Genomic DNA, 12,512 nt, shown 5'->3' with positions numbered 1-12,512 from the left:
ATGTATAGTTTGTTTGAATCTTTGAATTTATAGGAAGCTATTGTCAAAGAACGTATATTAATAGTTGGTGTGTCTCAGCGGATCATGCAGGTTGTATTTTTCTATCGTTATGTGTCGGTACCTTCCGCATGGCGGAATTTGTTCAGAATTTATTTGTAAAGTCCATTTGTAAATAAAATTTTGAAAATTAAGGATCATGGTTGATTATTTCTGAAACTGCAACCTAAGCCGTATCCATGCCCTTGGTTGGTTCCCTGCTCCGTCCCACCTTCCTGGTTTATTGTCATCTAGCTAGCCCTACTGATATTTACAAATGTTGTTATCAGCGGAGCTCCGCGTACTTTCAGCCGATGTTTCACTGAGAGTGTAGTGGTTTTTGGGACTGTGTAATTGCACTTACTTTCCTCCCTTTACTGTGTTTAGTGTTTCGTTTAGTGTAACCGCTGTAGTAATGGTTACATTTCTTATTCACAGTACGTAGACATCATCTTAAATACATCTTGATCGTTGTCGTCAGTAAAATGATCAAATCTGTTTCGTGGCACTAAACAGATCACTTTTCACTGATCCAGAACACAACAAGTGTAAACGAAAATAATCACATAAATGAAAACGTGCAGCACACTTTGGAACCTATCATTCCAGCACTGATGATGCGATATCAATTTGTTCTCGCTGCAGCTGTTGCAGATGTTTTTAGTAGATTGCAAACAAACCGAAAACGCCTGCTCAAAGCATGCATATACTGTTAGACACGTATGGCAAGATTGCCATTTCTTCAGTTTTTCTTCCGTATCTCGGGGCCGAGTCTTACATGCAAAATGTTGCTTATTCCTGCTCGTATCTCTCGGGAACTCATTCATTTATCACTCTTCTTTGACATGTAATTTGACCTGGAAGGGTTTGGTAACACTTTAAGAATTCCAACTCCATTTTTTCCCTGGATTTTCGTGGCACAATTTGAACAACATGAAAGCATTACAAATGCGATCGCCAACAGCCAAAAGAAAATAGCCATATCACTAAATTTTTCATTAGTAGTTCCCTAACGTATTCCTCAAACTGAGAATTTGTAGTTCATAGTAACTTCAATGGACTAGTAATTTGAGATGTCTTAATTACACTGACCATGCAACATGCATTGACAAAAATACTCTCGTAAGTGCTGATGTGAAGTCCACTTGAGAAATTCAATCGAACTTAGTGAGCTAACCATGACTCAGGGTGTGAAGTGTGTTGACACAGACAAGAAGATAAAGTCAATGATAACGTGGAAGTAAACGTACTGACCAAACTATTGTTGACTCCAGCACACCCATGCACGTTAAAACTACAATGAATGACTAAATATATCATATCCAGTTCATTATCACTTACTAATGTTTACGAAAATAATATAAGACCTTGTATGAGTGGCGCCTCATACCGGTATTTGTTGGAATCAGCTCTAACATAGAGGTAACTACAGCACTAGCTGCAGTTACCAGTCATTGCACAAATAACTGTGAAGAAGCCGATAACTGTTGCTTCGGAAACTCATTTTAAACGTATCACCATGTTAAGGCCAACGGCCGTGGCCGTGTTGAAACACCGGATCCCGTAAGATCTCCGAAGTTCAGCAACAATGGGCGTGGTCAAGATATGGATGGGTTTCCCCGCACGTTTGATGGTGGGTAAGGGAATGGAGGAGTGGAAAGGAACTGGCCACCCTACCATACGTAAGCTCCGGTTCAGGCACACCTCTGCGGAGGTTCAGACCTGCCTTCGGGCAGAATACACCCTTACCTTACCATGTTAAGTCACTGATAACTACGCATCTACAGATAACTGTCATTCCAGAAACCAGCCACTAGTCCTGCTATCCAGATTGAGGCTGGAATGGATGCAGATGAACAAGGCCATAGAGACTTCAAGCACGACTGGGCTCTTGTTAAATGAAGCAATGACCGAGTACCTTCTGCTAAGTCAGAGAGACACTGATACAGGGATATTACTCCAGATGCCATCAGCTGGATTTCAATGCTGCAAGGGAGTCCAAGTTCAAATACTTGGGAGCAAGCATCAGGTTAGACAGTGATAAAAGTGAGAATCCAAGCTGGGAACCTCTGTTAATACAGCCTCAGTCAAGTTCTCAAATCATTCAGTCTGTCAAGACAGCTGTTTATGTTTTATGGGTATCTGGAAACAGGATTAAAAGTCTCATTTTTGAGAGGATAGTTTAATGTCACCTATTTTGTTTGTAATGGTTATGGACCAAATTGAAAGGAGACAAAGGAAGAATACGGGAAGAGGGAGATGAAGTTCTTACTGTTTGCAGATGATACTGTCTGGGGAACAAACAGCAAAGAAGTACAAGAACAACTTGATGCACTGAATGAGAAAATTAATAATTTTGTGTGGCTATTTCTAGCCAAGTGCAGCCCTTGTAAGGGAGACCTTCCAATGAGGGTGGGGGGCATCTGCCATGTGTAGGTAATTGCGTGTTAATGTGGTGGAGGATAGTGTAATGAGCGTGGTGTGAGGCTTCAGGGATGTTGGGGACAGCACAAACACCCAGCCCCCGGGCCATTGGAATTAACCAATGAAGGTTTAAATCCCCGACCCGGCCGGGAATATAACCTGGGCCCCTCTGAAACGAAGGCCAGTACAATGACCATTCAGCCAACAAGTCAATGAGAAAATTGAAAAGTATACTATGAAAATCAGCACAGAGAATAGTAATATCATGGTTATATCAAGAGGAAATAATAAATAAAGAGGTTCAACCTATTCAATACAAAAGAATAAGAAATGCAGTGATTACATTCTTATTTAATAATAAGTAGAAGTGGTACCGGTTTCGACCCTAGTCCAGGTCATCATCAGCCGATTAAAACATGAAAAACAATGCATAGGAAAAAGAAAAAGAAAAGAAAAGATCAAGTTCACTCCGGAGCGCGATATATTCAATATCAGGCACTGTGGTTTCAAACGCCAACGTAAAATGAAGAATAACTTAATGATCCAGTATTTGCTTCGGTTGCGGGAATGTAAGTATATATAGACACATATAATATAATTCAATATAATTAAATAAGTAATTGTGATCGCGCTATTCACCGGGAGCTGGCAAGTTACTTCAATTGATCTACTCATCTTCAGCTTCAGCACGGTTATGGATCTACATACGTGTTCGATTGTGTTATGACTTTGTGCCTGACAGTGTATACAAGCTAGCTCATTTAACCGTTCTCCGCTTTTCATCAACATTATAAGACTTTGCCTAACACTGCGTGTGCCATACTGCCGTTCAGAAAATTATGCACTGTTTCTTTTAAGTGACTTACATTTTACTTCTTCCGAATTTCACAGTGTATACCCCCGTCATTTTTATATCACCTCTTCTACTGATCCGGAGTGAACTTTATCTTTTATTTTCTTCTTCTTTTTCCTATGCATTGTTTTTCATGTTTTAATCGGCTGATGATGACCTGGACTAGGGTCAAAAACCCGTACCACTTCTACTTATTATTAAATAAGAATGTAATCACTGCATTTCTTATTCTTTTGTATTGAAAAGGTTGAACCTCTTTATTTATTATTTCAATTTTAACTGTGATACTTTTCAATACGGAACAATGAAATTTTTATCTTTATATCAAGGGAAGAAAGACAAGGAAAAGGCAATGTGAAAACTGTTGGTCAAAGCCTTGATTGTGAACAGTTTCCAATTACCTAGGGAGTGAATTAATGCAGAATACAAGGCTGGACAAGGAGATTAGCAAGAGGGTGCAACAGGGCATAGGATTCTACCAGAGTATAAGAAACCTTGTCTACAATAAGGAAGTTCCAAGGAAGTGTAAAGTCCGGCTCCATGGCTAACTGGTTAGCGTGCTGGCCTTTGGTCACAGGGGTCCCGGGTTCGATTCCCAGCAGGGTCGGGAATTTCAACCATCATTGGTTAATTTCCCTGGCAAGGGGGCTGGGTGTATGTGTTGTCTTCATCATAATTTCATCCTCGTCACGACGCGCAGGTCGCTTACGGACGTCAAATAAAAAAGACATGCACCTGGAAACCGAACCCGTCCTGGGATCCCCCGGCACTAAAAATCCATACGCGATTTCATTTTCAAGGAAGTGTAAAGAGAATGTACAAAATGTATTATGCATCCATACTGACTTATGCGGCTAGGAGATATGGATAATGACAAGTAGGGAGGAGAGCAGAATTGAAGCCAGAGAAATGAAATACCTAAGAAGTATGTAGAGTGAGAAATGAGGATGTTAGAAAGGAAGTCAGAATAGAAAACCTAAACGAGAGAATTGATAACATAAACTAAGATGGTTTGTACATGCAAAGAGGATGGATGAGAAACGAATACTAAATGAATGAGAGAGAGAGAGAGAGAGAGAGAGAGAGAGAGAGAGAGAGAGAGAGAGAGAGAGAGAGAGAGAGAGAGAGAGAGACACACACACACACCTAGAACAAGATGGATTGGAAGAAACCTGGAGTGGGACAAAATGATGGAAGAGGAATGGTGGAAGGAAAGGAGGAGGGGGAAGAGGAGTTCTGTGGATCATCTTTGGAGTGACAGATGAAATGACTGGGATACACTATAAAAGCAAGGTGACAAACATATTAAGATCCAAAAATTATAAGCTTCATGAGAAGTAAATGTATAATATGGGCAAGGCATGTCACACGAATATGTACATACAGATGGCCCATGAAGATGATACAGATATTTTGCTGTGATAAAGGATCAGTGGATGGGCCAGGGAAAGGGTGGAGGGATGGACTATGTGAAGATCTGAGACAGATCGGCAAAGGCAACAACTGGCAGGACGGAGGAAGAGATAGGGCACGGTGCACGAGATGCATTGTAGCTGTATGAGGTCCACCGGCCCTGATTGCAGTATGATGATACGTTTCTTCCAAGGACGCAAAGTGAAGCTGTTCATTATATTTTCACATAGCTTGTCTCATTTTGAGCTGAAAAACTCGAGATTAACACTGAAAACCATGAAACTGTAAGATATATAATTTATTTCTAAATGCTTCCTTTCATTCTCTTTTTTGGGCCATAAAGGGGGGAGATATAACTTTCCCTTTCTGCTCAGAAAGTCACTGTAGAACAGTATTTGAAACACTTCATCTCTAACATTATTTACTGCTGAAATAAAGTAAAATTATCACTTACCTTATAACATGTGGAATAATAAAAATATTTGCAGTCATTTAGTTTAGGATCTCCATTAATACCAGATCTTTGCCCAGGTTCTGAAGCCTGAAAATGAAAATAATAGTGAAGTAACAAAGTTTATTTTTTCCATTTATGAACAGACTGTACCATTGTAAAGAATATAGAAGTTAGTTTCATTGTGTATAATAGTCTCTTGACCATATAATGGGCGAGAACATTCAAGAATATATTATATATTATATATTATATATAAGCATTCAAACTCACCACAATAGAGGCCTGCCCATCTCCTTTCAGATTCTTTTCAACCTCTTCAAGTTTCTGCAGAAGTTCAAGTAATGATACCACATCTTTCTTCTCCTAGAAATCAAGAAATTAAAAAACAGTTCTTTTCCATCTCATGCAGCAAAGTTTCCAAATCATGCATTACAAAATCTGCTTAACATGGATGTGAACATTAAAAAATCATACACCCATAGTATGTATGTCATATATAAAAGAGGTAAATTGTGCAATATGTGTGATCATAGAGGATGAAAGATCTATTGTGCAAGTTGGCTTTATATCACGTAGAAATATAACAAATCTTAGTATGTCAAATCGCTATTAAGTGAATTGCAGGGTGTGACTTGTCTGGGCAGGGATCATGGCACTGCACTTTGTTCTGTGATCACATCACCAAACAGTTGAGGCAACAACTACTTTACAACTCCAATGATGTTGAAAACACAAGTAGCTGCCAACACCAAACTCTAAATGCTAACCCTGGATGATCTGCAGCAGCAGCAGCTCCACAACCAGGACATCATCAATGAAGATACATACACGACAAAGCGAGGAAGAAGACGCCTCCAAATAATACCATGCTTCTGAATCTGGTATCTCGTGTTTATTAATTTTTTTGCTTAGTGGTAGTGAAACAGAATTCTTCACCCACAATTTTAACAGTAAATTGCCAATAACACAACACAGCATGATTTATGCAGCAATGCTTCTGATAAGTGATTTTAACTAAATAAGGTCTCCTGATATCAGAAATGTCATTGCTTCCCTTGTCTAGTTTTCATGTTAATTGCCATTTACTGTCTGAAAATGTGTCACTGGAGCTCAGTGTTGCTTTGTGATGACAGAGAATCGGCTGTTAGTGTGACAGCGGTTTGCTTTGTTACTGTTCATGTATTTGTCAATCCAAACCGACTCTGTCCCCTCCACTGAATTCATCTGTATTCAGCTCATGGTAGCGGCAATGCGGTGAAGTCTTGTGACAGTTGCGTCAACAGTGTGGTGGAAAAGTCTGACCTTTTTTTATATTGTGTTGTGTTTTGAAAATGGCAAGTGTGTCAGGAATTAGAAGAAGATGCGTGAATAAGCCAGAATCATACTGTTATGTGTGTAGGTGTTATACTATGAAGGGACAGAGTCATTACAGCTCAGTGAAGTGTTTATATTTTGCATATTTTAAGGTAAAATTAGGAGACCTGGACAAGTCGTGGGCTCCCCACATAATATGTAAAACGTGCCTTGGAAACTTACGACAGTGGAGCATTGGGAAATGTAAGCCCTTCCATTTGGGATAGGGATGGTTTGGCACGAGCCTCAGGACCATAGCAGTGACTTACTTTTGCCTGTGTAAAGCAGCAGGATTCAATAAGAGAAACAAGGACAGTATTGTATACCTGAATTTAAAGTCAGTTATGAGACCTGTTCCTCTGTGATCGGAAATTCCAATACCTTCACCTCCTATCAGTTTGACTGACTCTGAGGATTCCTCAATTTTTGTTGTTGTTTTTTTTGTAGCGGTTATACATTGCACCGACACAGATAGGTCTTATGGCGATGATGGGATAGGAAAGGCCTAGGAGTTGGAAGGAAGCAGCCATAGCCTTAATTAACGTACAGCCCCAGCATTTGCCTGGTGTGAAAACTGGAAACCACCGAGTGAGTTGGCCGTGTGGTCAGGGGCACGCGGTTGCGAGCTTGCATCCAGGAGATAGTGGGTTCGAATCCCACTGTTGGCAGCCCTGAAAATGATTTTTCGTGGTTTCCCATTTTCCCCCTCAATTAAGGCCACGGCCGCTTCCTTCCAACTCCTAGGCCTTTCCTATCCCATCGTCGCCATAAGACCTATCTGTGTCAGTGCAACGTAAAGCAATTAGCAAAAAAAAACTGGAAACCACGGAAACCATCTTCAGGGGTGCCGACAGTGAGATTAGAACCCACTACCTCCCAGATGCAAGCTCACAGCCGCGCGCCCCTTAACCGCATGACCAACTCACCCGGTCCTCAAATTCTGATGACAAGCAAGTTTATAAGGATTTTTCACTAGCCGCAGGTGCAATAAGTCTACAATTGTTTAAACAGTCTGAGTTGAGTAATCTGATACGAAACCTTGGTCTCACGAAGGAACAAAGTGAACTGCTAGGGTCACGATTGAAAGAAAAATCCTCTTGCGCCTGGAACTATCTTTTCTTGGTATAGACAGAGATAAGGAGCTCAGGAAGTATTTCAAGAAGGAAGATGATCTGATCTACTGCTGTGACATTCCAGGATTGATAGAACAGCTAGGGAGGGATTACAATCCTGAAGAATGGAGATTGTTTGTGGATTTGTCTAAAAGGAGCTTAATTCATAATGGAAACATTCTAGCTTCGATTCCTGTGGCACATTCAGTTTCACTAAAAGAAAATTGTATCACAATGTAAACAGTTTTAGAAAAAATCATATTTCATAGTGACTAGTAGGTGTGTAGTATTCTATTAGTTCAACAAGCAGGCTTCACTAAATTCCCTTGTTATTTATGTGAATGGGACAGCAGAGCTAGGAATGAACACTGGTCTACTCCTTCCTGGCCCAAGAGACAAGTTTTGACACCTGGTGTAAAAAATTGTTACAAATGCTGCCTTAGTTGGCCAACGAAAAATTATTTTGCCACCACTACACATCAAACTGGGAATCATGTAGCAGTTTGTTAAGACCTTGGACAACAGTAGTCTCTGTTTAAAGTACATTGCAAGCAATTTTCCACATTTATGAGAGGCAAAGGTCAAGGAAGGCATTTTTAATGGACCACAAATTAGAAAGCTTCTGAAAGAGAAAAACCTTGAACAGACGAAGAATGCTGTGGAACTTGCTGTGTGGATTTTAATGAGAGACATCATGACAATGTTCCTAGGAAATGTAAAGGATGAACAGTACGAAACAATAGTGAAAACGATGTTTGATCACATGAAAGAGTTGGGAGTGTAGAATGAATCTGAAACTGCACTTCTTTCATCCTCATCTCGATTACTTTCCAGGAAATCTTGGCGCTGTTAGTGAAGAGATGGAAGAGAGGTTCCAGCAGGACATCCAAGGAGGCAGAAAGAAGATACCAGGGGAGATGGGATGTACCAATGATGGCTGACTACTGTTGGTGTTTGAAAAGAGAAGACCAACATGATGCTGTCGGACGCTGGGCAGCCAAGAGTTCATTCCAAGGGGGCATCCAGCAATGTTTTTTTTTTTTCTTCTTCACATTTATGAATTCATAAAGATACTGAATAAAAGTTACATTTTTCACTTGTAAATCACACTAAATTGTGTCATTGCCTCGGAGCTGTTAATAAATATTTCATTGTAATTTTATACTAAATAATTATTCATTGTATACAATAATTAAAGATAATATTCAACTATTTAAAAATACAAATAATATAAAAATTTATAAATATTTTCAAAATTATCAACTTTAGTCAGTACTTTTTATATGTAATATTCAGGTCTATATCTTATTTTGAAATACCTATTGCGAGAAAACGTGACGCAATACATAAAAACAGACAACGGATTCGTGTTCAATGACACAAAATTAGTTGAGATCACCTATCACACCTCTTGCCGCAAAGAAAAAATTTAAAATGCTGGGTTGTGTATAGTACCAGTATCCCAGTAGCAATGTAACACAATTATCCACTCATAATGTAAAGAATAAATTATTAAAGTTGTGAAAGTTGTATGTGTGGAAACTGGACCTATTGTTATGAAATGCAATGTGTGACAAACCACTGTGACAAAAATGTAACGTGTGACCAAATCGGTGGGTGACGAAATTGTTACGTGTGGCAAAATTCGTGGGTGACAATGTAATACATGACCAAATTTCCATGTATATCTGCCCCATGGATAAAGGAGGTGGAAGGAACTGGCTCAGGCTTGTGAATAGGAACTGTCCCAGCATTTTCCTGGAAGCATAAATGGGGAAACCACAGAAAACCATTCTCAGGCCAGCCAACGGTGGAGTTCAAACTCATTTGTCTCCTGAATACAGAGCTTGGCTCCATAGCCGTAGCATGTTAACATGTTCCCTCCATGCCCTCCGTGAAACACATACACCAGTGATGCTTTGTTTTTATTTAAATATTACAGACGGCAAAACAGCCCTACATCCAAAGGTACTCCTTCCACTTCAACAACATCCGCGCATACCAACTATAGTTTCTGTGTACCCTCCCCATCCAGTTACTATAGGCTTCAGGAGTGTCAACACGTTCACTCCTGGCCATTTCCTGAGCAACTTCCATGCATAATGTTTTCTGGTGTGGTATGCCCTCCGCGAAGGCGCAGACACTCAAAGACATATACCAGTGATGCCTTGTATTTTTAACAGACAGTAAAACAGACCTACATGCACCCTATCAACATCCATGCATACCAATCCCCACTGATCGATCTTTGCATGTTAAAAGCTTACCGTAGTAACTACAAAAAGTCGTATATATATTCCATTATGGCAAACCACATCACATACGAGTTTTAAGGTGTCAGATCCAAATAAGGATTATTGGTAAACCTAACGCTTCGGCCACAGTGCAGGCGGCGAGCGGAGCATTGCTTTGTGTGGCGGCGTAGATGAAACTCAAACGTGTTAGCAAATGCAGCTGGCCATAGTGCTAGAGGCGCATCAGTTTGGAGGGGAAGGTGGCTCAAGGACAACGCTACCTGCCGCCAGCCGCTCACTCCTGTTTTGAGACTTCAGCTGTGCCACTCGCAATGAATTTTCATGAGTTAATAAGAACAGAGAAGGAAGTGTTAATTTATGAAGTTCAAACCCACACTTTCCTATGGAGTGACAGAGAGAAGAACTTAAAAAACCTATCAATGACAAGGAAAGTCTGGGAAGAGATTGGAATGATGTTAAATATGCCAGGTAAATTCAACTAAAACTCGAACACAGTTATGAAACATGTTTAATTAATATTACTGTCTTTTGTAATATATTACTGTGATAAAAACTTGTTTTTGGCATTACATCCGATTTTTTATAAAAGTACTTAAATGAGATATGACATTTACATTTTAACACTAACACTAAAAATTTAAAAAAAGAAGTCCTTGGGGACAGAAAAATGAATGTTCTAGTGTTAATGTACTACTAACACTGAAAACAATGTTCTGTGAGGTTATCGACAGATTTGCTCAGGCTACAACGCGGAAGAAACCTTTGGTGTAAATTGTTTTAGCAGTACTTATTTCTATCCGTTTCCCTTTACTGTTAGTTACGATATGCCCATCTATTTAATTACAGTAATTAATAAATTAATGTAGATTATTTCTAAGCCTGCAGTTTTAATTCTGTTTGTGATGATGATGTGGTGATACCAACAAACAGTTTACAAGTCATTGAAATAATCAGTGAAATACTCTCTTATTTGCCTCGCATATTCACTGCAACTGCTGTTCCTGCGATCTAAGTTCCCACAAGTTTGCACAGTTTACTTTTATGGAAATTGTAGAGTCCCTTCATGATAGTATAGATCATTGTCACTATCCTTTTTCCTTATTAGGTTATGGAGGACACAAGCACATTTGATGAAAGTGATGGCCTTTTCCACGTTTGTGTCAATATTTGTATCCATTTAGCATATAATATTCCGAATGCACATTCCATACATTTTCGAGCACTAGATAAGTGTTTATTAAACCTTTCCCTCCCCAGATATAGCCTCATGAGATAAGAAGTACTGGTGGCACTTTTATATCTGAGTTCAGTAGTCCTTTAAAACTAGGCACATTAAAATTATTGGTTTCCAATAAATTGAAAATGCTTCCATCCCTCTGTTTTCCTCTCAACCTCACATCAATAGTTAAAAATATTTTGTCTGTGTCAGCAACACATTGTAGTACTATGGAGAAAATATTTGAGATAATTGAAATAAATGGAGCCGGAATTAGGAGGGCACTTTATCTGAGAGTGCTTTCTGTCGATTGTACCGAAGCAATTTGGGAAGCCCCATAGCATTCATAGTAGGTCAGTGGCCACTTTGTTTAGTTTTTCTTCAGTTGCTCGTGGCATGAATTCTTCAATCAGTTTACTCCAGATGACCTCATAGGTTTCTTTCACTATTACACTGACCACAGTTTTTCCTACCTCGAAGGAAAATGCCAGTGACCGAAATGATACTCCTGTCGCTAAAAACCTATGAACAGTGTTAGAAACTTTAGCCATTGGGGCTAATATAAGATTATATTAATTACCAAATACAGTAATTATTGAATATTTATTACTGTGTTCTACTTCACGAGACGTGGTGAAAAACAAGTGGAAGAACTTGAGAGACAAGTTTCGGAAGGCACTCCAGAAGCTTCCAAAGACATACAGCGGTTCCGAAGCAAAAAACCATAAAATCATATTGGCCGTTTTTTGACGCCATAATATTTGTAAAGGATGTCATTCTTCCCGGTAGAACTGAGGGAAACCTCTACCTACAAGAGATGCCATCGCCATCAAGCGCCCCTCATGTGGGGGAAAGTGAACATACTATTGGCAGTGATGGTGAGGAGAGATCACAACAGACAAATGTGTCCTCGGATACCACAACACCAATACCAAAAGCCCGGAAACGAAAATTCAATCCATTCGATGAGAAGATCCTGGAGCTCGAGGAAAAAAAGATGGACACATTATTAGAAGAGACAGGATTTCAGTGATCCTGATCACCGATTCTTAACGACTCTTCTGCCGCATTTGAGGAATTTAAGCGTGGTGGAAAAATTAACATTGCAAAGTACACCCTTGCTTGAAGTTTTGAATGCAGTAAAAAGACACGAAGCAACTGAAACAGACTGAAACCCTTGTAACTTTCGTTCTTTTCTAATATTTTTTTCTAATAGTCTAATATTTTTTTCTAATAGTCTAATATTTTTTTAATATTGAAAAGTAAATTGTAAGTAGAATCTAACTTATTTTTCCTTGCCATATAGGACACAGCCGGCCCAGCGATGTAGGGGTAGCGTGCCTGCCTCTTACCTGGAGGCCCCGGGTTCAATTCCCGGCCAGGTCAGGGATTTTTG

General features: G+C 39.5%; 1 protein-coding gene across 3 annotated transcripts in view; it reads right to left on the bottom strand.

Moving 5' to 3' along the window:
* LOC136886409 (uncharacterized) overlaps window positions 1–12,512 on the bottom strand; it is a 314,687-nt gene that overhangs the window by 168,880 nt on the left and 133,295 nt on the right. For all 3 annotated transcript variants that reach the window (XM_067159198.2, XM_067159185.2, XM_067159191.2), the window contains exons 9-10: window positions 5,451–5,543; window positions 5,181–5,267 (exon numbers count right to left, since the gene is read on the bottom strand). In XM_067159198.2, the coding sequence (XP_067015299.2) occupies window positions 5,181–5,267; window positions 5,451–5,543 (180 nt within the window). The remainder of the gene's footprint in view (window positions 1–5,180; window positions 5,268–5,450; window positions 5,544–12,512) is intronic.

This window comes from Anabrus simplex, chromosome 1 (assembly GCF_040414725.1).
Source record: "Anabrus simplex isolate iqAnaSimp1 chromosome 1, ASM4041472v1, whole genome shotgun sequence".
Taxonomy (NCBI): Eukaryota; Metazoa; Arthropoda; class Insecta; order Orthoptera; family Tettigoniidae; genus Anabrus; species Anabrus simplex.
The sequence above is the reverse complement of the archived record's forward strand: the minus strand, read 5'-3'. Positions and strand labels throughout refer to the sequence as shown.